The sequence below is a fragment of the Lathamus discolor genome, chromosome Z (assembly GCF_037157495.1).
Source record: "Lathamus discolor isolate bLatDis1 chromosome Z, bLatDis1.hap1, whole genome shotgun sequence".
NCBI classification, from domain to species: domain Eukaryota; kingdom Metazoa; phylum Chordata; class Aves; order Psittaciformes; family Psittacidae; genus Lathamus; species Lathamus discolor.
In genome coordinates, this window is record NC_088909.1 from 85470607 (window position 1) to 85498196 (window position 27590).

The 27590-nt window shown below is 40.1% G+C and overlaps 1 protein-coding gene across 6 annotated transcripts in view; it reads left to right on the plus strand.

Annotated features, from left to right (window-relative positions):
- Positions 1-27590, plus strand: part of IQGAP2 (IQ motif containing GTPase activating protein 2) — a 128964-nt gene that overhangs the window by 47841 nt on the left and 53533 nt on the right. For all 6 annotated transcript variants that reach the window (XM_065663997.1, XM_065663995.1, XM_065663999.1 and 3 more), the window contains exons 3-5: positions 18695-18851; positions 20048-20125; positions 21927-22003. In XM_065663997.1, coding sequence (XP_065520069.1) covers positions 18695-18851; positions 20048-20125; positions 21927-22003 — 312 coding nt within the window. The remainder of the gene's footprint in view (positions 1-18694; positions 18852-20047; positions 20126-21926; positions 22004-27590) is intronic.

A 27590-nucleotide genomic window follows, 5' to 3' on the forward strand; every position in this document is an offset into this window, starting at 1 on the left:
TGTTCAGTGTCTGTCTATCTGTGCCTTAAAGCAGCCCTTAAATGATGGCTCACTAGAGTGGCTTGATATAATTACATACCAAATGTGTAACGTATTGACATAAGATGTTTCTTTGTATTGCCTTCTCCAGCCTGTCACATGGTCCAAAAAGACAGTGCTGATGGCCCTTGTGCTGTTGGTGGGACCTGGGGAAGGGTTGCCCTGGGACATCCTCAGGACTCCTTTTCCAGCAGCTTTGGGTGGTCTAACCCTGACACACACCAGATGAGGATCCTGGCCAGCACCAGGCACAGGCTGGTGAAATGCTATGAACCTGCATCGAATAAGACTGGGGCCCAAAATTTGTCTCTTATAAAACGGCAAATGTGAAAGAGGCCAAGAACTAAAATTTGGTGAGGAAACAAGCTCTGTTTTTACTGTCTCCCTTTGTTCTTTTTCTGTCACTGGCAGATATATCAATCTGAATTCTTCTGCTTTGGGAATGTATGTGGAATTTAATTTGCTACGAACCACCGTGGTTTCAGATATTTGACCCTAGCCTGGAAATATAATGTACAGTGTATCCCCAAGATAAATGAACTGAGCAGCGTGTTTCTTATTACTTCATCTCTGTCTCTGTGTTCTGTATTAAAAACTAAACAGTGAATAAAAATTGGCATGTAAACTGACCCACCTGTATTAAGTACAGCACTAGGCAAGACAAGTCTACATGCTTAGCCTGCGCACTTCATTTCCATGCATGATAAAGTGCTGGCTCTGTCTCTTACAGCAGCATGCTTTGCTGCTCCTGCTGCTCCTGATTATTGCAACCAGAATACAAACAGATGTTCCTGGTAAGACCCTTAAACATACTGTTGAACTCAAATTCATCAAAATATAAAACTCTTTCAGAAAATTGTTTTTGCCCTTTGACTATCCATAGCCCAGACTGCATCTTGGACCTGTAACTTAAAATGAGGCAGAATGGTTTGTCATTTGACTGCCTTCCACTTCTGGAGTAGGATTTACCATTTATGCACTGATGTGAGAGGCACCATCAAAAAAGATTATTTTTCCATTAACTTCTAGCTAAAGAGCACTGACCATTGGATATTGTTCATCCCAGTGCAGATAATTGTCCTTCAGAAGTCAAAATGAATTGCCCAAGAGATGTCCGCAGTGCATGGTTTTAAACAGGTGTAAAAAAGCCAAACCAACCCATAAATCAAATGTGTTAGGCATTAGGAGAACAAAGTACTGAACTAGGTGATATGATTTCTGCAAAACTTAAATAGGTTGCAACATATCCCTCTTCTCGCTTATTTATTTCAAGCCCTGACCCTGAGTTGAATCATATTCTGTCAAGATTTCTAGAAGCTTTTGAGTGTCAGTAAACACTCTACTTTCTCTTGAACATGTGTAGCCTTGTCTCTGAAAACTCTGGCAGCGCAAACTCACATATGTTGAACAGAGCTGAAATGATTCAAATACTTAGACTGAAGCTTCACTGTGACAAGATTTGTGGATCCAAAACTGGGTAACTGCAAGATTCCTGGGCAGCTTTATGCATGTGGTTGTAAGCATACATACTGTTAATAAAAGTTACTACATCAACATAAACTTATTTTTAGTCTTGGTAAAATAGCAATAAACTGAGTCAAAAATTCCATAAAAAAGCTTTTCTAGCTTGAGAAGAAGCAAGGTGAAGGTAGTGGCAATTCCTGAAAACTAAGAAAAAAACCAGAATTTAGATTTGTTGTGCAGGTATTTTGTCATAGAAAATTAAGTCACTTTGACAGAGGACCAATGAGAGACTGAAAAAGTCTTCCTTAAACCAAAGAGCTATAATTCTTCACAGGTTTGTTTTTGTTCTTACAAGACAGTGCTGGTGTTTCTTCTAAAGAGCAGAAACGAATGCAATACGAATAATAATAAAAAGGCAGCTTTCAAGTTCTGGTCGATGTTGAATAGTGGTAATTGGTAATACAAAGACTGTTTCAGTTTTGCTCACCACCATTTCCTAACAAAATTTCTCAGAGTTAAGGCAGATATGTGGTTACTGCTATATAGCAATTACTCTAATGCGCAGTGCTGCTGCTGAGGTATGTATTTTTATTTTAATTAATAAAAGTGTATGTAAAGTTTGATTAGAAACCAAATAGAACTGTAGAAGAAGGTCTAATTAACCATAACCAACATGAGAGATTGGGAGTTGATCATCTGCTGATAAGCACTGCCAGTAATAGAATACACATCTACTGAAATTAGTTTAAAAAAGTAATGCACTAAAAAAAAACCCCAAACAAGCAAAAAAAAAAAAAATCCTGACAGCTTTCTGAAAAATCTAAATCTAGTTTTATTTCTAGATCTAGAGTTTCCTTGACTCTGTTTCTTGCTCCACACAGCTGGTGTTTCTCCATCCAGTAGTTGTAAATACTTCAGCCTAAGATGCGGTTTCCTTGTCATACAGTGCTGCAATTGCAGGAGAGTATTTTTTTTTTTTTCAACACAAGACAGAATGGAGCAGAGAGGCAGTGTTTATGTCAAGTGAGCTGTGTGAAAGGAGTGTGCTATAGTTCAAGAATAACATATGTATTTATATATGTAAAATTAAGTTACTCAGGATTTGCTAACAAGCTGTTCATATCTGAAGACTACATCTGCCACCAGAGTGGCATTGAAAAGAACAGCTTACCTTTCATTTAACCTGTTTGTAAAAGAACCAATTGACAAGGAAGAATTTCTGAAGAATAAATGCTTATGCTCTTTCCCTGGTCAGCCATACTGAACACAAAACACTTTTATGCAGATACCTAGAAAACAGTAATTCCAGCACTTTGTCTGAGTGGGTATCTCTGAGTTATGACATAATGTTTTGTGCCTGCTGGGCACATTCTGCTGCTTTTCAGTAGAGTTAAGGTAAGCAAAGACTGTGTACTTGCAGTGATCAGTTGAAGGACAAAATAATGTCTGGGATTTCTCTTAATGTCAGGTTCATTGTTATTGTTCAAAACATAATTTATATTTGTTGAATAACAACATAAGCTATGAGTATTAGTAGAAAAACAATTGTTATTCAATATTTTGGTTTACAGTAAGCTATCAAGTAAGTTCACCAAATTTGCTGCTTAGGAGCTGCATACACCTCATCCGCCCTGCTTCTTTCTCATCCCTATTTGGCTCATTAGTTTGGACTTATGTTTTGCTTTACTTTCATATGCTTCACCTGCCCCTCACCTTAAACTATCACTTTGATGTGCTTGCAGACTGCTGCCTTCTCATAGCAGTGATCAGCAGACATATAGTATGAGTGACAGATTTTAGTCAGATGCTGATTCACTCAGTGAGCAACACATGGGGTTTGCCCAGCTCTTGAATGCTCTTTGCCCAGCCACTTGCTTTGCTTGACTGCCATGCCTCAGATAGTTGTCTTATATGTTGGCATCAAAATTCCTCAGACATCTATATGTGTGTATCTATAAACATCCTTCCCACCTAGATACTGGATTTTCAGGTTAACAAATCTGGTAATGTTGGTTTTAATTTCTACTGTATGAATGCTTATTAATTTCCTTCCTGAGTAATCAACTCCTGACAAATCCTTACCAGCTGAATTGTGGTTTTGATTTATTGTGGGGTTTTTTTTTGTTTGTTTTTTTTTTTTTTTTAATGAAGCTTTTAGCAAGTTATTGCATAGTCTCAGTAGGGCTTGTTCTATGAGCAGTGTTGGGGTGAGGTACAAGGAAGGACACATGCAGGTATTTTCTGAAAGTAGTTTTAGAATTTCAAGGAACTGGACACTTGGTCCTCTTAAGTTTATTCTTAAAGATAAACCTAGTCCTCTGACAGCAAATATGTTGAAAGTCGCTGAATGCTTAATTACAAGTTTGGATACTGTTGCAGAGGTTTGGCTTGTTTGAGAGCTTGATGCCATGGGAGATGGGGCCACTTTGCCTTTGGGAGAGATACTACTTGGCAACCAGATGGAGGTCTGCTTTTCCAATTGCGAGAAGTTCCCTTTACTGCAGTGTGGTGGTAAAAATGTACCACCAATTTAGGCAGCGTGGAAATGGCAGAAATATCTGCTGCTTATAAGCTAGTACAAGAAGCAGCTGAAGTTTTAGTGGATGACTGTTATGAGGGAGCAAGAATGGCAAAAGGACTATGCTCATTCCTCTACTTCCATTTGAAGTAGAGGAAAGTTGTTGTTAGAATCTTTAAGGATTTTTCCCAGCCCAGTGAGAAAAACAAAAACAAAACAAAAACAAAACCAGAAAGACTTGTATCTCTTCACAAGAAAAATCTGATCTGCATCAGTGGAGATGGGACATCAGCAGGGCTTTTAGTTTCATTGCAAGAGCATATGCACTCCTGAAATATAGTCTTAGAGTGTAATATTCATGTTCAAAATCAGGAGCAACTGGGCTGTGAATTTTCTTTGTATATATGTATTAGTCTTCTCGAGGAGGAAAAGCATGCAGACATTTTGATTACGTTGCATCTTCATATGGAAAGCTGAAGTAAAATATGCTGTTTAAGGATTTGGCTGGGTATCAAAGGAAGTGTGCTGAAGTTCTGCAAGACATACTTTTTAAATCTTAGATGAAGGCAAATGTCTAAGGAGGAAGATGCTCTGTGTCAGAGTTAGAACTGTGTATTCTTAGTTTCAGGTTGTCTGTCAATGTAACTGTGCACATCCTTCACCACTTTTTTCAGGCTCTTCCCTCTTCTTTCAAAAGAAATTCTTGAGCAATTTTAGAGTCTATATTTCAGCAGACTCTATGGTGACCATGGGCAACTCTCCTCCCTTGTTCAAGCACCTCTTCCAGTGCCCACATAGACACTTCTGATATTAAAACTTAAATTGATCCGCCTGTCATTGCACAATGAGGAATTGTGCTTTCCATATAGTTGGGCAAAACTTTCTTTTGCTGTGGTACTGCTACATCGTTTTCGTGACCTGGTCTACGAGACACCACCCCTCCACACCCCCTTTCAGGACTTTGTCAACATTGCCTAATTGGCTTACTCTTCCCCACTGTAAATCTTGCTATCCTGGCATCCATCCTCCTGATCCCCCTTATCTAGCTGCTGCTGTGGTTGGCTCTTCCTGCCCATTTCTCTTGCTGACAGGAACTGTGTGGCATGGCGACCGTTTCATTCTTCTTCCTCTTGTCTATTACAGCTGCTTTTCCCGCACTGGTGGATGACTAGTTTCTCCATGCTCTCCATTGTCACTTTGATTTGTCACTGGTTGATTTGTTACTTGTGTTGTGGGGTTTTTTTGATATTCTCAGGTAAGCTTTGGGCATGCTGTGGGAGAGATTGCCATGGAAGCTATAAGTATCTCGATGGCCCTCCTACAGAAGGACTTGGACTGCCCAAGACAGGGTCTTCAGGCTGCAACTACCAGTAGCTCAAAATACACAAGCCCTCCTAAAACCATACAAAAACATGCCCTAAAAATGATAGGCAAAAGTGGACCTCCAGTTTTAACATCATGTGGCTTCTATTTGCAACTTCAGCAACATCTTCCCAGCATTCATTGCTAGCACTGTGCAAGTGCTGTACTCACTTGGGGGTAAAATGCAGAGAAAAAGAAAGAGAAAAAGGAGGAGCAAATTCACAGGTCAAAATAGCAACCTAAGTCGCTTAGGTCTCCATGTAAGGCTGAAAGTTAATCAGTGAACCATCACAGCTTGTTAACTTGATCAAAGTATCTAGGTCATTAATGGGCTTGGCAGTGAGGTAAATTGACTTTATACATTTTTTTGGTTCAAGTTCATGGGTGTAGGGGATTTCTTTTGCTGTGTTAAATTGTTGGCTGACTTGATCAGAGACCCTGAGTTAACTGCTGTTTATGAAAAAAGTCAAGAGAGTGCTCCTATAAACGTAAAATGTAAAACATCTTAATATTTGTTTCCTCTTGTCTTATTAATTTCCACTTCAGTAAAACACAACTGAACTAAATATCTTTGGAGAAGTCTTAATGTATCATCTTGTTAATGTGAAATTGCATGTTAACCCCTTACCTTTTTTTAAAGATGGGGTAAACTTTCTGTGGCCCTGGCAAAGTAAGTTATATCAGTCTAAAATATTAGTTTCCTAATGAAAAGCCACTCAGGGTGCCCGGGTGCATGTCCTATGTTTCACTTTGATTTCATAACAGAAAGAGATTGGTGCTACTTCCATTTTCTAATGCAGAGTTTTTTATGTCAATTCCTGTGCTTGAAAGAAGTTGGGAGATCTTGGAAGTACTCCTGTACCACCTTCCTCAAATAGGCCACTGTGTTGGCTGATGCAGATTGCACCACCTTTGTTTTGATTGAGCTTCTCTGTAGTTCATGTTTTTCAGAGAAATTACTTCTATAGAAATCAATGAGCGAACAATTCTCTAGGGTTCATGCATGTAAAGGTTTTCCAGAGGGTTAAAACAAGCTGAAATCAATCTGGAAACACAGTTGTAGCACATAAGCTCTATGACTACTTCAAAATAGTCTCTAAAACATATTTTTTCCTTCTGTTTTTAAATTTCTTTGATTTTTATTTCCTCTTCATGCATGAGCAAGGAAACAAAGGAGCACTTTGTTTTACATTTGCTGCTTCGCATGAACAACTGAGGTTTCCCATAAGTAGTCTTAAACATCCAAAAGTGAGTTTAATAAGACTTTTCATGCATGTGGCATCTCGTGTTTAAAAAGGGTGACAAGTAATGGGAATCGTGTTAGAGGACAGCAGAGCCTGGGTCAGCTTTGACAAGTGGTGGCTGTGTCGCAGGCTGAGCTCGCGAGAGCATGAGGGCTGGGTGGGGGGGTGCCAGCCAGTGACATAGATGCTGATAGCTGGTTTGCACATTTGAATTATTGAATAACACTTCTTTTTGACAGGCTGGAAGAAAATAATTTATACACTGGTACTTCAAGGCATGTGGTAGTGGGATTCTTGGTTGGTGACAGGTGCCGTAAGCCAGACTTTTGATATACCATTGACCTTTTTGTTGCTTTTGAATCAGTGTTCTGAGAGCTCGCTTCTGCCAGTGCCTAGTATCTTGTTTGGAGACTGGCAGGCTCTTAACTGATTAAGTATTTCTTGAACCCTTCTTACTGTGCTCAGTAACCTGAATACTGGGTCATAGATGATAGATTTTTATCATTTGTTGATTACTCTGATAGGGCTTTTTCACTCTTTGTTCTTGTAGTCAAGATCGTCTTGTGTGCGTAGATGTTGGGAATGGTGATCTCAAAACCTTTAAACTGAAGTACTGTCACCAGACACTGAGTATTTGTTACATGAGGTACTATTAATTACACTGTTAAATTTTTACTATACTGATTGCAATCACTTTTTTCTTCCTAGCCTAGTCTTTGAACCACATCTACGCTGTCACTCTGTCCTATTGTTACTTAAGTGCATTAACATGGGCTGTTCCAAGGGAAGATTTTAGAGGTTTGCAGCTTAATCAGAGTGATCTAATTTTTAGTTTCTCAAATATGTTTCTTAAAGGAGTGGTTTTATTCCTGACTCTAAAATACTGCCAAAATAACGTGTTTAAGATGGCCATGACTATTTTAGGAGAGTATCTGTTCTGAGACCATCTTAAGAACCTCAACGTGCACAAGTCCACGGGACCTGATAAAATCCATCCACGGGTCCTGAAGGAGCTGGAGAATGAAGTTGCTAAGCCTCTGTCCATCGTATTTGAAAAATCATGGCAGTCAGGTGAAGTTCCCGATGACTGGAAAAAGGGAAATATAACCCCATTTTCAAGAAGGGGAAAATGGATGACCCAGGGAATTACAGACCAGTCAGTCTCACCTCTGTGCCTGGCAAAATCTTGGAGCAGATTCTCCTGGATGGCACGCTAAGGCACATGAAAAACAACAAGGTGCTTGGTGACAGCCAGCATGGCTTCACTAAGGGGAAATCCTGCCTGACCAATTTGGTGGCTTCTATGATGGGGCTACAGAACTGACAGGGGTAGAGTAGTTGACGTCATCTATCTGGACTTGTGCAAAGTGTTCTACACTGTCCCACATGACATCCTTGTCTCTAAATTGCAGAGACATCAATTTGATAGGTGGACCACTCGGTGGATAAAGAACTGGCTGGATGGCCGCACACAAAGAGTTGTGGTCAATGGCTCAATGCCCAGCTGGAGACCAGTAATGAGTGGTGTCCCTCAGGGATCGGTGTTGGGACTGGTCTTGTTTAACATCTTCATCGCTGACATGGACAGTGGGATTGAGTGCGCCCTCAGCAAGTTTGCCAGTGACACCAAGCTGTGTGGTTCGGTTGATACGCTGAAGGGAAGGGATGCCACCCAGAGGGACATTGACACGCTTGTGAGGTGGGCTGATGCCAACCTTATGAAGTTCAACCATGACAAGTGCAAGGTCCTACACCTGGGTCGGAGCAATCCCAGGCACAGGTACAGGTTGGGCAGAGAAGAGATTCAGAGCAGCCCTGCAGAGAAGGATGTGGGGGTGCTGGTCAATGAGAAAATGAACATGAGCTGGCTGCAGTGTGTGCTCGCAGCCCAGAAAGCCAACCATATCCTCGGCTGCATCAAAAGGAGCGTGACCAGCAGGTTGAAGGAGGTGATCCTGCCCCTCTACTCTGCTCTCATGAGACCTCACTTGGAGTGTTGTGTGCAGTTCTGGTGTCCTCAACATAAAAAGGACATGGAACTGTTGGAACAAGTCCAGAGGAGGGCCACGCGGATGATCAGGGGCTGGAGTACCTCCTGTATGAAGACAGGCTGAAAAAGTTGGAGCTGTTCAGGCTGGAGAAGAGAAGGCTGCGTGGAGACCTCATAGCAGCCTTCCAGTATCTGAAGGGGGGCTATAAGAAGGCTGGTGAGGGACTCTTCATTAGGGACTGTAGTGACAAGGGGTTAAAACTTAAACAGGGGAAGTTTAGATTGGATATAAGGAAGAAGTTCTTTACTGTGAGGGTGGTGAGGCACAGGAATGGGTTGGCCAAGGAAGTTGTGAATGCTCCATCCCTGGTGGTGTTCAAGGCCAGGTTGGACAATGCCCTGGGTGACATGGTTTAGAGTGAGGTGTCCCTGCCCATGGCTGGGGGGGTTGAAACTAGATGATCTTAAGGTCCTTTCCAACCCAAACTTTTCTATGATTTTATGATTCTATTTTATGCAGCTTTCAGTCACATGTCCTCAATAAAAATTACAACTTGCGCTGTCAAAATTGTAGCCAGGTCTTCACCAAGGCCTCATAGCTACACATTATGTAGAAATTTCGAATATCACCCTTAGTGTAAATTTGTGTTAACTGGCTGCTTCAGCTCTCTGTAGAATGCTATGTAGTTTTGAAACTGGAGTAATCTAAAGCTTTGTTCAACAATTCTTATTTTTGTTCTGAATATAAAAGGAAGACTGTAGAGCATTTGTGAGTTTTTTGGTTTTTTTTTTTTTTTGCTACTTTCTGTTATAGAAATGCTGCTTATCTTCATCTCTATAAAGCAATACTTTAATTTCTTGGGTTTTCATTTCTTTGTGGATTATTAAATGTTGTTATACTGCTGCCTACATTTTTGTCATCTAATGCAGAGCTTATTTGTGTCCATACACTTCACAGTTTTAGGTTGTTATTGAGTAAGTAGGGAACTACTGCTTTCCAGCCATTGGGAGTGGAGAGTATGGCTCGCATAACCATGGGAAGAAGAAAAGAGAAAAGGTAACTGTAGGCGCTGTGCATGGAGTTTCTCAGCTAAACGTCTTGGGTTTAACATTGTTCCTTTGTCTTGTGTTTCTTTTCTGACATGGGACAACGTTTAAACCTCACAGACTCCCTCTTGTTGCAGTTTTGCAGTGTTTGCGTAACACTAAATGCTTTTAACAACAGTTCAGCCTTTCACAAGCTGGCTCTTTCAGTCTTTCCACTTCTTTAACATCTTGTTCTCTCATCCGTGTCTTTTAATTCTTAGTTGGCTGCTGTCCTCCACCTTTCTTTGAGTCCTAGCTGCCAGTCTAGCAGATACACTTCTTGGGTCCTTTTTATAGTTTCTGTACCTGCATAATGGCTGCTAGTTGTTTTCACAAATGTAGCCTTTGTCAGATGTTGGACAGGTAAATATAATACCCAAATCCAAGCCAGTGGGTTTGAACCAGCCAAGGAGTCAGAACAATATCCTGCACCCTGCCATGCTTGAATTTGATTTCTTGCTCTGCTGTGGGTCTCCTGCATGGCCTTGACACTCTCTGTAGTCTGTACCTCCTCGAGGATTTCTGCTTACCCAGCTGCATCATTTGTCAAGTAAATATGCAGGTTTGCAGGTAGAGCTGTGTCTTTCTGTTGCTGGTTTTGAATAATGGACTTAGCTCTAAATGCACACAATGTACAATCTTTTATGCTTAATTTACACTGGAGGTTCTTCCCTGTATCACTTTTTTAATCTAGAAAAGTGTGTTGATTACAGACATAGTGGTAATGTTTATGCCTGTTGGATTACCTGCAAATAAAAGTAATAGCATATCCCTCTGGACAGATGAGGACTAATACTTAAGTGGAAGTCACCATGTGGTGGTAACAGGCAAACACATAAAATACCAGATCTTGATGTAAAAATGACTGTTGTTTTGATGTTTCTTTAGCTGTCTTTCCATGTGTGGCTAGCTTGACAGCTGCTAGAAAAAGTACATCTGGTGATGCACTGAAGTTTGAGAGAGGGTGAACAAAAGATGTAGGATCCCTGATGGACAGGTTTGGTTTAATTTTAGTAGTAGCTTCATTAAAGTTGCTGTTGGATAGATCATTTCATAGAGACTACAGCTCTGTTTCCTATGGATATGGATAGTATCTACTGTCATGGCACAGTGTTGACTTTGGGTAAGTACTTATGTGTTTAGTGTGGTGTGACTTAAGTAAGGCTAATGTGTGACAAAAGTATGGAAGTTGTCTGAAGGACCCATTACTGGCTACTTTACTGTAACATTTTTGTGGTTTGCCAGTGGCACATATCTTCTGCTTACTCTTCTGCTCAAGTGGATTGCTTCGAGGATTTATTAAATTATGTCAGGCCAGAAGACTTTAAATTTGTAAATCTGAAATAATATCTGAAATAAATCTGCTGGGGTTTTCATGATGCTGCCCTGAAGTGTATTTCCATTCTGCAGGTGTAGAAGACATAACAGAGCAAAGCAAATTGCAGTAGCATGTAGCAAGAGGGTATAATGTTCAAGCCTAAACTATGGTCTTGGAATCTGCAGTCACAGTGTTTTCTAAAGCAAATATGGAGTGTTTGGGGGAATAACTTGTAACATTTCCACACCAACAAATGTTATACTGTATGAAAATGCTTTTATTACTGTGTCTGCTTCTGTTTATCAAAGTATTATCTATACAGATTTGCAAAATACTAAATTTAGATAAATCCACATACCAAATTTGGCTTCCTTTCTTTCCAGATAAAATCATTATTTGATGTGTAGGGTTGGAGGGAGAACTTTAATATCTGCTTGTGGGACTTGCTGTGGAACTCATGTCCACACTCTCTAAAATTTCATTAGTGGTTTGAGTCTGTTGTCTGTCTGAAATTATACTTTACAGGGGCCACTGAGCCGCTGCTGCCAGACTAACACAGGAAAGACTTACGCTTCTGCTGCTGTGGTCTCTGCTGCCTCTTGGAGAGAGGGCTGTTAAACTAGGTCCAAGCTCTGCAGCTGGGTGATGCACATTAATCTGAGTTGTATTAATTTAGTTGCACAGAATTTGCTAGGTTTTTAGGGGAGAACCTCTCCATTTCATCCTTTTCTGCCCTTTGCATCCGAATGAAAAAAAAAAAATCCTATAATATTTGTACCTAATTTACTTACATAACCTGATGGCTGCTGTTATTCCTCCTGAGAAGAATTAGGTGAGGTTTCTTAGGGAGAAATACACACTGTGGCTCCACCAGTGCAAAGAGCCCCTTTCCTGCTACCACTTTCTCCCCTGCCTCTTCAACATTTTTCCCCAGCCCCTAACAATTTGGAGCTAGGGCAATAGCAGGGGAATAAGATGAGGCACCTCTGTGACCGTCACCATGGGCTTCGTTAGCACTGGCCCCGACTTGCATGTTATCTCACAGAGCAGTCATCCAGTTTGTGGTTGATTCCTGCTGTTAAATCTTACTGTCTCTGCAAACAGAGAAGACAGCAAAGGAGATTTTGCAAAGGTTGGGGCTGTGATGAAGCACAGGCACATGTGCTGATGTTGCCTGTTGGGGTGTTGCTAGAGAGTCTCGAAGTAATTCTTTTCCCCCCCATCATAGAAATGCTGAGTAAACAAAATTTGGCTGCTTCTGTGTGCCCAACAGCCATTGATGGCAGTGGGACCATGCTGGCGCTTTGGAGCAGGTTTCCTGGGCAGCATCTTGCCTTGTGGACTCTAATCACTGATTAACCCACATAAGGGATGGTTGGATTAAAACAACAAATATCTGTGCTGCCATCTTGTGAACCAGAATTTCATAACACCTTTTAGGTTATTTTGTAAATATGGCAGTGTTGCTATGACAGCAGAGATCTGGTGTGGAAAAACATTGCCGAAACTATTTATTGCTGATTTAGTGCAATGTACAGGGCAGGCAATTTGTCACTGTTGCTTGCTTCAACTCATTTAAATTGAATAAGAAATGCATCAGAATTTCTTTGATCAGGGAAATGAATGTTGCAATAAACTTCACGCCCATGTGCACAACTTAACAAAACGCAATAATACACAGTGAAATCTGTCTTTTAATACTTATGTACAGACAACCCATACATGAATGCTTCATAGTTTTCAGTGTAGCTCTTACTGAAAGTCAATATCCTCCCTGGTGAAATCATACTTATAAAAATTTTAGATGCTGCTAAATCTAACACTAGCTGACTTAGATAAGCAAATTTGAATTTGAACTGATTTACGGAAGGGTAAAAATAAGAGCTCTAGAAGTTAACCCAAAATCTCTTGCTAGAGGATTTGATCCTCATTTTACATGCTGAAGTTCCGAGTTCTTGTGTAGTAAAGTGATTCATGGTGTCTTCCACAATGCTGTCTTCACATAATTTCCTGCATGCAACATAATAGAAGTGACTGGTGGTGACATCTCACACCTTCCTTCCCCACCTTCAGTAACCTACAATCATAAAATATTTACCGTTCACACAAAGTATGTTTTTTAGGATGGATAAAAGTTGAGATTCAGGACTGTTGCTGCAGTATGAATCTAGAGCCTCAGATTTAGAAGACAGTGTTTGTAGAGTCTCTGGCTTCAGGAGTAAGTTGGTAGCGGAGGACTATAACTCTGATTTGAGACAAGGCTTCCAACTGTAAAGCAGATTTGGGGCTGAGTGCACCAGAATGTGAAGAAAAAAAGGTCGGAAGAAAGTAGTTTTCTCAGCTACTTGCTCTGCCACTTTTCTCCACAGCCTCTTAAGTGGAACCTCCAATCTTCGCAGGTTTTTTACACAGCTCACACTTTTTGCCATGATGGTCTTCAAATTGTCTGTATCTATCTTTGTGTGGAAGCTCTGCATGCATTTCCTCTGGGAATAGCCTGTAGCTGTTTGTGAAACAACCTCTTCATAAGGTTTCTGGTTTAGGGTTGTACCATGCTAAAGCTTGCAGTCTGAGAACAAATTCCAATGTTAACACAGTCTTTCCTTACAAAAAAAAATCAATGCCACCAGCACTACTCCTGATCAGCCAAACAACACACCTAACTTTCTTCTGCTGCTCTTACCTTCCTTTTTAAAACAATATTTATGGGACCGTTGGTGATGGGGGGGAAACTCTTTTTGCATTAAAAACCAAAAGCAAATGAAGAGTTAAGACATGAGGTTTCTTAACAAATATTTACATTCAGAAATCAGAGGCATAACAATGTGGAACTCTAAATGATGAGTTCTCATGCTTCGGACTATTTTATATTGCTAAGTATCTTCAAATAAAAGTTTTGATTTAAAAATAATCCTGCCACTTCACAGACACTCAAAGTTAGAATCTACCAATTTGCTTTGCAACTGGTTGTTACTTTACTAAAAACAAGACTTTTTCAGCTTTTCTTTGGAATAAGATAGTTGTATTGTAATCTCTAGGTCAACAGTCTGTTTCACTTGTGTTGAACCATACTGAAAGGCTGTAATTGTGAGCCAAGAGGGTAGTAAATGGGTGGTAACTTATCTTTATCTTGTCTTCACTATACCTTTGTCATATAGCAGCATCCAGTGTTCTGAGCATTGGCTCTGGAGTCCCACTTTTATCCAAAGGTTTGCTTCCTAGGAGATGAAAACCTGATGCCCTTGGATACACATCTTGCAGCATAAATGCAAACGGACAGAGCAGCACAAGTATAAATTTTGCTGCTATATCCAATGTGTGCCAAATGTGGCGGGCTTTGGGTGGGTTATACAATGTATTCTCTCTTCTCTGCTGAGCACTGGCTCTAGCATTTCCAGTCCCTTAGCCAACTGTGTGCGCTTTGTTGACCACACAGACTGTCAATGACAACTTCATAACTGGTTAAGTTCACAGTGCAATGCTTCCAGTTCCCTTGACCTTGCCTTGAATGAGATTCAGGGGTGTTTTGCTTTTAAAATGCAAGTCTGAGCTCATTATGCTGCTGCTGTTTTGTGTGGTCAAATGTGGAAACTGCAATCCCTTGGTGAGCAGCATACTGTTAACTGCCCATGGGTCTGGCACAGAAGTCATTGTTATCTTGCCAGAAATTTGCTGCTGAACTGCTCTGCAGCAGATTGCCAAGAGTCAAACAGAATTGAGCAAAGCAAAAGGAAATTGTACTTCAACACTCATGCCTGGCAGGCTTTCCCGGTTCTATGTATTGGAATTAAAGTTTTGGAGATTAATTTCCATTGATCAGGTCTCAGTTTGGCTTTTTGTCTAAGGCAAATCCTTTGTTTCTGCATTGGCACAAGTGCTGCAGTATTTTGAAAATTAACCAGGCTGTATTTATGCATACTGGTATATGATCCCAAGTATGTGTCTTTAGAAAAACATCTGTTAGTGCATGTTTAAATCCAAATCCTAACACTTAAACTGGCATTGGTAGCTCTGCAGGGCTGTTCTAATGATAGCAAATTTTTGGTGGCACTAGCCAGGACTTCAGGGATGTTTAATGTTTTGGTCTGCTTCCTGAGGTTCCTTTGTCTCTCCACTGTGGAGTGGGGTTTCAGCAACAACGAGTGATCAAATCAACCACCATGTTCACTGCGGCAGTTTTTCATGGCATACATTTGTCAGTAAATTCAGGTTTCTAAAAACACAGTTGTAGGGATTACATTGTGGAAAGTTCAAGGCCAGGCTGGGTGAGGTTTTGAACAACATGGTCTAGTGGGAGGTGTCCTGCCTGTGGAAGGCAGGCTGGAACTTGATGATCTGTAAAGTCCCTTCCAACCCAAACTATCCTATGATCCTATGAAATACACTTGTACATTTGATAGTTATAATAATTTTATTCCATGAGCTTCATACTAAAGGAAAATATACCATCTAACATTGGGTTGTAGGCCCTTCCTCTTGTGTAGCCAGGGTATTGAGTAGTTTTTGTGGGGAACAGTTTCTGCAGCAGTCTTAAATCTGATGCTGATGCTGCAGTCCTGCATGCTCAGGAAAACAGAGGGTGAGCCAACGGCAGGTTTTTTTAAAACCCAAAGAAAAATAAATTGCTTCTGAGGTACTATAAATCTTTATTGTCAGGTGGATATTCTCTGTTTCACTTAAAGAAATGGAAGTAGGATTTGTCTCTTTTTCAACCTGTCTACTCCTCCTATCAGTACCATGTCATATGATTACTTCCATAAAACTCACCGAACTGTGTCTTAAAAAGCAGAACCTGACAACCTTAAAGTAATGCTTCTTTCTGTTTAAAACCACAATTCCCTTTTCGCTGAATTCGTGTAAAGGGAACAAAAAACTAGTCTTCTGAAAGCACGGGGGAGAAATGTGCTATATAAATGTGCTACAATAAATACTAGGAGGAAGAGTAACAAAGTTGGGTGGCAGCTGTTTGCATAACTAAAACTTACAAGGTCGGTTGTGTATTTGCAGGATTTCATGCAATTCCAAAGGTTTTCCCTGCCTCTGATTAAGTGTGCAAAATGTACTAAATCTTTTCACAGTAGATCTTCTTGTGGCTAAGTTCGGCAACTTCCAGACATTGGTAAAACCTGTAAAAGCTGTAGCTGTGCTCAGTCTTGAAGACTGATTCCCAAAAGCTTTATGTTACAGTTGTCTTACTACAGACATCTGAGTTTGTCTAGAATTCATACAACTTAGCTTTTTTTTAGCTGTAAATGTCTGGTCTATTTAATTCTCTCTACTTTTTTTTTCCTCTTTTTTTTCCCCACTGAGCCACTAACATGCTTGTTCTAAAAAGAGACTGTTTGATTTTGTTAGTTTATCTGGACTTGTTGGAATGACAACTGTATTTTTCATTACCCACCCACCACCTCTTTCTTTTTTGTCCCTCTTCTCCCTAGTTTGTTTCCTCATATTGTTTCCTGTTTGTTCCTCAGTGTATTGCATTTACCCACTAGACTGGGTAGCCTTCCTATCCAGAACAGGATGGTTTCAGATTAATCTTAAAGGTTCATGACCACACTGGAAACAAATCCAAACTGGTTTTGCAGTTGCTGTATAACAGGAGGTTTAAAAGCTGAAGAGTAGCTTTCACCTTGGGTAAGATTCCCATTTAGAGCTTGGAGGAATGACTCAATTATAAATGGACCCTTCTGGGGGCACTTACATGTATCTTCAAAAACAGTTCTAATGTAATCTTTTTTTTTGGGTGCCCTGGACTGAAGATATCGTAAAAATCTTTCAATAAGGAAAAAATGAGAATTAGAAGTATAAAGGATCCAGTGCAAGCTAGCAAACACAGCTCTGAGGGCATACAGTTCCTCTCACTGGAGATGGTGCATTGACCAACAGGGTCAACTTCAGCTTGTGGTGGTTACTTCCTGTGGCTCAGAAGCTCATTCTGCTAATCTGTACAACTTTTTTTCTAGAAGGCGCATTTTAGGAAATAAATTAGGTAGAAAAGCCAACTGGCTCAGGTGGAACCCACATTGTTGGGTGCACACATTCTTTGTTTATTCTCCCTTGTCCTCCATTTTGGAGAAGACAAATGTTACGACATTTTGCCTTAATGTGTATATCTAGTCTATAAAATGTCATTAATGATGATGACTTTTGTGACCTTTGCCAATAACACATGAACATGGACCAAGGAAACTTGTCACCAAACCAGCTTTTACACTGCAAACTGCAGTTCTCCTAATCACACTCACTCCACACAGTTTTGTGTGTTATTGTCCCAGATTTATGTCTGGTGGTTTCCTGAAGAGTTATTTGGGTAGTCTGCGCCTCAGTGAAACAACTTTCATATGTCCTGTAACAAATCCAAAAGTGTAATGGAGTAGGTAATTTATCTTGAGTTTTAACCTGAAACAAAACGATGTAGTGAGTTTTTTCTTCTCTGTGGTGGGAGAAGAAACTGGCTAACTTTCAACTTGGATCCCAGCTTTCTGGTTTCTAAAGCCGCTCATGTGAAGGTGGTGTTAGATTTGTAATGTTGTCTCAGGCGGCATGCAGCAATGCTGCCTCAGTGACACTAAGTAAAGCAAACTGATTTCTTTAGTTTTGTTCTTGTCCATTTGTAATGGTATTAATGTCCTTCTAACAACAGAGAGATTGCTTAAGTGGTGAAAAAAAATAAGAAGGAGCTAGCCAGATTTACAGCTCTTGTGAAGTGATTTAGCTGCTAAAGATAAGAACAATATTACAGGGCCAAAACACTTAGACCACCAATGTAAGGAACTTCTGGTCTAGTGATTAGGATGCTAACCTTTTTTGGGAGTTCTTTGGTAGCAGTTTCTCCTGGCTACTCCATATAAAAATACTGGATAATACAGCTTAATGTCTGTTACTGGCCTTCTGAACTGGTTATGTATTTAATAATTACTGTTTTATATCTACTACCATATGTATCACATCCAAGTCTCAAAAACGTAACTAGTTTACCTCCTTGAAGGATTGAGTCACTCTTTGATGAGAAGCCATCCTACATGATGGGCGACGGAAATGTTTTGGGCAGCTCACTGCCAGGCAGACCTCAAACACATAAAGTACCCTGGGCTGTTTCAACAAAAAGCTTGACTCTTTTCTCCCAGCGCTGGCACCATGTGTTTCACAGGTGGACATGGAGAGTTGTCATGTACTGTGGGAGGAGGATGAGATGAGCATTGCTGTGAGCTTGGGCTGTAGAGTGCGTTGGCTGCAGGAACCAGGTTTATCTAGCACATCATTGGCCTTGATGCTCTTGAGGTTCTGACATTCCTATCGTGGGTTCTTTTTTTAGTGCAAACATCAATAATACATTGTAGTCTGTGGGTTTTTTTTCTGGTTTCATCTGAAGTTATTGCCTATCTAAAAGCATAGTTCTGTTCAAAAAATCCAAGTTTAAACCTCCCTTAGGGGATTTATACTTCAAAGCATGTTGTTTGGTTATTGATGGGTCACACAGTGCAAACTTGATTCTCTAGTAATTTTGATCTGCCATGTGAATGAACACATGAATTTTGTCCTTAGCCTGTACCCTTTCATCTTATGATTGTGTTATGGTAGTGACATTAAAAGTGCAATGGTTGTGGCTGAAAGGTGTCACTTCTATTAAAACTACAAATAACAATGTTTCTCAAATGATGTCTCTGTAGGTGGATGGAGGTCTGCTTGGAGGAAGAGCTGCCCCCAACTACAGAGCTGGAGGAAGGCTTAAGAAATGGTGTTTACCTAGCCAAGCTTGCGAAGTTCTTTGCCCCTAACGTGGTGTCAGACAAAAAGATATATGATGTGGAGCAGGCACGCTACAAGGTAATAACTTTTTTCAGTTTTCTCACTGACAAGACGAAAAAAGAAAAAGTGATGTCTCTTTTCTAACTCTTAAAGATACTGAGCACGGTTGATGTTCTGCACCTCTCCCGTAAGATTGTCAGGACTAGATGGAAGACACACAGCACTAAGCCAGCATGATGTTAGAAATGTTTTACCCTTACAAAAACTGTTAGTGTCACTTACTGTTTCTAAAGCTGAACAAACTACACTGCTGGCTTCAGGGAGAACATCATCTTTACCATTTATACAATTATTTCTTGTTAGGCATAAGAGACAAAAGTAATTCAGGAATTAAACTTGATGACTAATCCAAATTTTATTCATCTTGTATGGGAAGAGACTCACTTCATTAGATACGTGTATTTATATTATCAAAGTTAACACTGAGAAGCAAAACCAAGCTCACAGTAATTAAGGTTTGCTTGCTATTTGTGCAAGATCTTCATTAACTCCAAGATCATCAATAATACAGAAATATATACATGCAGATGAGAAATCCCATTACGGACTGCATTGTTTCAACATGTAGAACAGGCAGAAAGAAATGAAATGGTTGTTTTTAAAGTGTAATCACTGGCTGTTGTTCAAGAGTTGAGAAATTAAGCTGTTCTAGGTGTCATATTGTTACAGAACCATGATTAAGAATCCTGATTACATTTAAATGCTGCTTCTGAAAATCTCCAGAACTTGAGTCTGGGCTTCTTTACCCCTTTTCCTCTGACTCTTTAAAAATTACAAAAAAAAAAAAAATTAAAAAAAGAAAGAAAATAAATTCACATTTTCCTCTTTTAATTGCTGTCTGCCTAGACTGTAGGGAGGGTCAGGTATTCAGGTAAGTCTGATGAGTTTGTAAGAGCTCCTTATCCATTCTCCTTCACAGAAGTGCTGAGCAGCGTTAGCACTTCTGCATTTTGGAGGTAGTGGTTCCTAGTATTTGACAGCAAGCCTTTACTCCCAAAGACTACTGAAAGATGGTACAAATGGCCACTTCAGTCAACGCCCACTCAGACGGGTACAAATCTGGCTTATGTTACTTAAAAGAACGAGCTGCGCAGCATGGGGATGTTGATATATCAGGATGCTTTGTGAGCAGCAATGAGACTGTGACACTTTGGTCTCCAGGTTCAGACTGGCTTTATGTGACTTCTACCATCTTTTCCTTCTGTTTGCAATAGCGATCTGGCCTTCATTTTCGGCACACTGACAATACCGTCCAGTGGTTAAGAGCAATGGAGTCTATCGGTTTGCCTAAGGTAAGCCTTTAAATTTTAGCAAAGAAATCAGCTCAAGGCACTGACTCACTGAGATGCCCTTTAATCTGTTTAAGCATAAACAGGTGCTTACAGTAACTCTATGGGGAAGGGGTTATTTGGGAAACAAATCTGAAGTGAAGGTAATGCTGAAAGCAATGGGAGTGTCAGTTATGTGCTACTGCTGCTAGTGTGCATGGGCTGAGGCTATTGCGGATGGGTGCTATGTGTAGAAATTCTCAGGATGCCTCTCCTGTGGGAAGATAAGTAGAAGTGCTAGCAGTGGTTTAGCTGTATTTTATTGCTAGTACAGTCCTTGTGGAGGCCTGAAAGGAATATGGTTTAAAACAGAAAACTTAAATCTTTGCTTCCTTTAGGTCACTGACTCTCATTGTGTCTCTTGCTGCCTCTTCTTCCTAATGTATCTCCCAGTTTCTCTGCCTCTACCATTTCCAGACTGTCTTTGCACACTCCAGTGCACCTATGCTGCTCCTCTTCAGCCAGCTGCTTTCTTGGGTCACCTCTTGTATTTGTCTTCCTTCTTGTGGGTCTTCACTTGTCATCTCCTCTTCTGCTGCTGTTTTGGGGCACCAGTGAGTCTTTTTCAGGTTAAAATTCCTTAAGAAAGGGCAGTGGGGAAACACCTACCCTGATTGTTTGGACATTTGGCACCTGCAGACAGCTAGGGGCAAGTAATCCCTCAACCAGGCTGCCCAAGCAGCCTACTTGGGGCTCCTAGCCTGTGGCAAGGCACAGCAGGGAAGCTCAGGCAGCTGCCAGAAGGGCTGCAGGGGGACTAGTGGCCAGTCACTGCAGGCAAACCCACTGCAGGTGCCCATAAGCAGAAAAGGGCACCCATGACTGCCAGCAGAAATGCTGCAGAGATGGGGAGGGTACTGCTTTTCCCAGGTCAGGCTCTTTTCTAGTGTAACTTGAGTCATCCATTCAGCTGGCTGATTTCCACCCTGCCATCTCTCTTCTGAAACACTTTGCTTCTGTTGCAGAAGGTGGTCATGGCCAAATGCTTTCCTTATTCTCCCTCCCAGAGCTATTGTGAGTGAATGATGAAGAGGGCACTGTACTACTGACTTACTCAGTCTTGTCTCATTAACTATGGGACAGCAGAGTCCCAAGTTCCCAGCCTGGGCTGGAAGCACACTGCCAACTCTCACGGTTAACTAAGTCAATTTTTTTTTTTTTTTTTTTTTTTTTGAGAAACAGTGTTTAGTGACTGGGACCAAGGCCAGGAACAAATTAGTGATAGAACCAGAACTGGAACTTATGATGTGACTTTTTGGCAAAATTGCTGAATATTCCTCTATTCCTCTCTGAATATCTTTCTCTGTGAATGATGTATTCACAAAGTTAGGGGCATTGGCAGTTAGAATTTTGGGGTTTTAAACCACTGTTAATAAGTTTGGTTTGCAAAGAGGTGCTGCTAATTGTAGCTGCATCTCAGGCTTTGGGTGTCTGTAGGAGGATAAGCCGTACTGCTTGTCCTACTACTGGAGCTTCTGCCAAAGGACCTTTTCTAAAAATCTTGATGAAATTCTGCCTGCTTATCTTTCTGCTCCCCGCCCCTCACTGCCACTCCAGTATTTTTTTAATGCTTTATTGAATTCTTGCTTATGAAAACAACTGGTAAAGTTAAAATAACATCAGAAGGGACTTGATTCACAGCTGTATAGAAGTAACAGCTGAAATTCTGTAAGTTTAAGGTATAGTCCTGCAGAGAGCTCTTTTTAGCTACTTTTCTGCTCAGTAATATGTCTTCTCCTTTAACTGTATGCTCTTTGTTTTTTAGATCTTTTATCCAGAGACTACGGATGTCTACGATAGGAAAAACATCCCTAGGATGATATATTGCATTCACGCTCTAAGGTAACTAGTGACGGGAGTAAAAGTTAAAGTAATCGCCACATCTAGGAGTGTAGGTCACAAAATGGCTTTAGGGCAACCAGTATATCAAAATCTGACAGAATTTACGTGTTCATTGATTTAAAGTTGGAAACAAAAATTCCAATTTTTTCAGGACTTTTGGCCAAATTATTTTAAAAATAAAAATTAAAGACAATTGAATTTAGTGCAGACATTCCTCTCACAAAGTTCACATGTGGTTTCAAAACATATACTGCAGTAGAAACCAAATAAAACTTTTTATGGGGCAGACAAGCTGATCAGAGTGAAAATGATGGCAAACTGACATCTTACTCTCCCAAAATGGAGCAAACAACTACTGTATTACAACACCATTGGTGTAAAAATAAACATTTTCCAAGATTTTAAAGTTCTGAGCAACTTGATTTTGAATGTAAATTGAGGAAGGCTTTGACTACACCATTGAAGGTAGAGTTTAATTTATTTAATTTTTTTATATGTCCTGCCTCAAAGGTTTTCTTGATGTTTAGCAAGAGTAATGAACATCTGCCTCATGCTGTCCCTGGTGTGAGAGGCAGGGGTGTTAGCAGACAGCTCCTCCCTCTTGTGGCTCTCCTAGCTCATTTCCTGCACACGGAGACCTTTTCCTTTCATTAACTTTCTTGCAACCAGACTTGCAGAGAACATAATTACCTTGCACCCCAAACACTCTTCTGTGTTCCTAATGGTGTTGTTCAAAGGCACATCAACTGCTCTAAAGATACAGGTCAGAAACTATTCAATACATGCTGTAATTGAAACTTTCTAAGGTCTAATTCTTGAAATTATGTGGCCATTCTTGCACTCTGTGTGTACTCACTGCCAATAAATAGGTCATACCACCAAAGTTCATCTTATTTCTTTCAAATGCTACGTCCTGGTTCTGTTGTGGTGTTTGTTATTGAGCTGGCTTGCTGGTTTGGGCTGGGGGGAGGGTTTGGTCATATTTGCAAGTGTTGCTGCCTGAAATTATTATGTCTGGCGTAATTCTAGCTATAGAGTATCACCAGGACAATTTGAGGGTAGCTCTCACCTAAAATTTGATAGTGCAATCTGTTCTGTCGGCGGGTGTCTCGTGTAAGCTTAAAGTGATTTATTGAATTAGATGTATGGGCCTCCGATGTTAACCAGCTCAGGTGACATGGTTTGCTGAGTGCGCCTCCAGCCGTATTATGGACTGACTTGAATGTTTTGCAGGAGGTGGAAGAACGCAATGAGGTTTTCCAATATTTGCTCCCTCATGTATAGAGGAACACTTCATCAACTGTGCATTTGAATGCTGCATGAACAATAAACCCATCAATTAAATACCTTCATAAGTTCTGCCTAGTCTTTGCAACAGCAATAACTCTTTTCATTTTGAACTGAATTTTGCAATAGATTGACCTTTTCAGAAGTTTTCCTTTCTCAATCTTGACAGGTCCCAGCACTTATGCCAACATCAGAATTAGTCTGTATTGTCTTAGCTTTCACTTCCACATTTATCTTGTTTAAATTACTTTTCCTTGCTGCGTATCAACGCAAAGCTATAACTCTGCACTTACAAGCTAATATTTTAGAAACAGACTTACAGGCAGGCTGTAAGAATTGAAGAAACAATTGTTGAGCTTCATTTATTTCTATGTCTTTTCCTAAAATGTGTAGGTCTTTCACTTTCAAATCAATTCTCTCTAGCCTCTCAAATTAAACTCCTGTGCTAGTATTAAATGGCACACAGCCTACATTGAAAGCAGTCTGGCAAACAGAACTAAGGGCAGGCCGTTGGCTTGGCTAGCAACATTCCCAGTTGTACTGGCATCAGAGGAACACTGAACAGCAGGACTCTGGTTCTGTCCCTCTTCTGCAGCTGGCATCTGTTCCCCCAGCTTCAACATCATGCACCCTAGCCGCTTTACTCTCTGGGTTTGTTAGAGAATCCTCTTCCAGGGAGTCATCAACAGTTCACTGACCCCGCAAAAGTCCATATCCCTGCTGTTCTCAGGGTCCAGCACCAGAGCATCCAGAAACAGCAGTTGTAGTCAGGCTTTTCACCTTTGCAGCTGTAGCATATATACATGACCACTGTATGAAGAATCACCATTGGGAAGGAAAGCTAAATTCTAATGCATCTTGGAGCACATGCTCAGATTTCAAAGGCTTGTAACTTGGGAAAATTGAACACTTTCTCAGAGGTGAGGGGTTGACCTACTTGTTCTGTTTTTAGTTGTTACTAAGTCATTACTCTGAAGCAACATGATTCTCGAGCTTTCTAACAAAAATATGTGAATTTAACACAGGATATTTTCTTATTCTCATTCTTGGAAATCCTGGAGCCGTCTTTAGTTCAGGTTTTTCCTGCTTGAATTTATTTATACACAGTTAGTGTGCATAACTAAAGTGCTTAAAATTGATAAGATTATTTTTAATTTCCCCTTTAAGAAGCATGAAATAGCCTTAACTGGATGTACTAGGAGAAAAAAATCTCCATCATTCCAAAGGGTCTATTTGACACCTGAAATGTTAACATTTCACAGGGAAGTTTCTGGTTATCTGGGGTTTGATGATCTTTGAGCTGCTAGAGCGCATAAAGATAGAAAATGACTCTAAGCAAGATGGTTTAAATATATTCTTTAGGATATGTACTGGTTCAGGTCTGAAATGAAGATCATTGCACCAACTGCATAACAACTTGCACCGTCAAATACAGCACCGCTCTGTCCAGGAAGGAATGACATAGCAAACAAACAATTTCAAAACAAACAAACAAACAAGTGAATATAATTACCCTCTTACTTTTTTCCTGTGGAAACCTCAATACTTAAAGCCCATGAAAAATACAAAGGCATAGGTCTCATTTCTTGCACCATTTTTCTTGTGAAAGACAATTTGGATTTGTTCCTGGACTAAATGAGGTTAAGAGCTGCTTCACTTAAATTAAGATGCTGAGAGTGATTCATGTTAATAAATAGCAGTGCTTCTGAGACTTTTTTTTCCCCTTCCCCTGAGAAACTTAGCTGTCAAACGACAAATCTGCTTGCAAAGGCAAGCAGATCACTGCTACCTCCTGGACAAACTATCCCTTTGAAGCTCGACAGCTTCAAAACATTGTTTTCCAAATAACCAGTAGAAAAACACACACATTTCTCAAAGAAGAAAAGGCACTCTATTTTCAGATCTGTTTTTTATGGCATATTATATATGAGCTAACCATAAAGCAAGACCCATGAACCTCTGCCTGGTATGAATGGCAGCTCTGTGTGGGCGAGCAAGAGGAACTTCACCTGGGGACTTCCGTTTCCCGTTTGTTTCTCCCTTGCTCCTGAAGCCTCATATCCAGCTTTCTTAACGCCAAGATCCCCTGCTTTTGATTTTATGTGGGTTCCCTGAGGCTCAAGTTACACTGTAAAAGCACTATGCAAGCTGTTTCAAGTGAAAATTATAACCTAATACAGAATAGAAGCGTCTTGATGCTCCCTGCAAGACTCGAAGCACATTTTCAGCACCACCTGGTGGTTAATAAATTTATCCAAGCAAAGGAGTGCAGAAGTTCCGCACATGGTTCAGTACCCTCCAGGAAGGGCTGAACAGCAAAAACATTAGCCTCAGATGTTCATACCACATTTTTTAGCTCTGCCTTTTTATTGCGGAGACACCTCCCCCCAAAACAAACAAACAAACAAACAAACAAAACCACAAAAAAACCCAGCATATCCTTGTGCTGCTGCTGGTCTCCATAACTGTTTGTACAACACCCTTCAGCTTCATACCCCACTCAGTCCTGCAGCCATGGCTGTTTTCCTGTCTCAAGTTTAAAGTAAAATCTCTTTCAAAGCCCACAAGGAAATACTGGTAATTAGATAAGGGTAGTGGAGGAACATGATCCTCCATTATTATAGTCATGGTATAGAAAACTTGCATTTAAGACTGCTTTGAAAGCAGTGATTTGGAGGGGCTGCAGCAGTCAAAAGTGTTGACCTACATGAGAAGTACTGTTGTGTCCATCCAGGTTGTGACAGGGCAGAGGAGCAGCAGTGGTAACATGGAAGATGAAATGTTGATTCTGTGCTCTGAAATGAAAGTGACAGCTACAAATACTTGCTTTGAAGTCTCATCCTGTGATTTGCTATTAGCAAAGAAAAACAAACAACAAAACACAACAGGGGAGAATATGCTTCTAGAAACAAAACCCCTAATCTACAATAGACAGTTGCAATGTATGAAGTTGGGGTGAGGTAATTTAAATAAGTGGTGCAAAATAATTGTTTTGGAGGAATGCGTTATTTAAGTCTTTTTTAAAAATCTACCTTTTTGATCACAGCTTGCAAAATTCACTTGTTTGTTGATCTTCAGTAGAAATTACATATGAAATTATATATATTTTTATTTGGTAAACTATAGAAACACCAATCTTTCATGAGTGAATGCATACCTTTGGAAGACACTGGGAAAATATGCATGTACTCATACTCCTTTCTTTCTTTTTGTTTTTTTTTCTTTTTTCTTTTTCTTCTTTTTTCTTTTTCTTCTTTTCTCTTTCTCTTTCTCTTTCTCTTTCTCTTTCTCTTTCTCTTTCTCTTTCTCTTTCTCTTTCTCTTTCTCTTCTCTTTCTCTTTCTCTTTCTCTTTCTCTTTCTCTTTCTCTTTCTCTTTCTCTTTCTCTTTCTCTTTCTCTTTCTCTTTCTCTTTCTCTTTCTCTTTCTCTTTCTCTTTCTCTTTCTCTTTCTCTTTCTCTTTCTCTTTCTCTTTCTCTTTCTCTTTCTCTTTCTCTTTCTCTTTCTTTCTCTTTCTCTTTCTCTTTCTCTTTCTCTTTCTCTCTTCTCTTTCTCTCTCTCTTTCTCTCTCTCTCTCTCTCTCTTTCTCTTTCTCTTTCTCTTTCTCTCTCTCTCTCTCTCTTTCTCTCTCTCTCTCTCTCTTTCTCTCTCTCTTTCTCTTTCTCTTTCTCTCTCTCTTTCTCTTTCTTCTTTTTCTTTTCTTTTCCTTTTCTTTTTCTATTTCAGATAGCACCCTAGAGCTCTAGGAATGAGAATATGCATTTTTGCATGCTATATTGAAACAAAAATATTACTTCCTGGATATCACTTTAAATTGAGGGTTTTTTTTTGTTTTCCAGAAAGATAAATAGTTAATCACACAAATATATTTGAGATAGGCTCGGATGGACTTACATGTCCTTGTTCCTCTACATTTAGTAAGAAGGGTATCAGTGATTTGTGTGTCTTCAGATATTAATTACAGGGAAGACACAACACAAGTCAGACTGTATATAGATCCAAAGCTATAAGCTGTACTAAAGTGCGTTCACGCCTTGATTTCCCCCTTCCCTCCCAGTGTGGGCTTTTGAAATTTTTTAACTGCCCTCCCTTAAGTTTTCCTACTTGTTTACACATCCCTGGTGATCTGACATACGCTGACAGTGCCTCCCTTAGAGATGCTTCTTAGAAATGTCAAGTAAAAAAAGACTTCTCTTTCTGTAAAATTTGAAAATACAGAATAAAGAAAACTGCAGGGTTAGTTTATTCCATATTGGCCCATGAAATTCAAGGGTTAAAGGACAAGATTCATAAAAACACTTT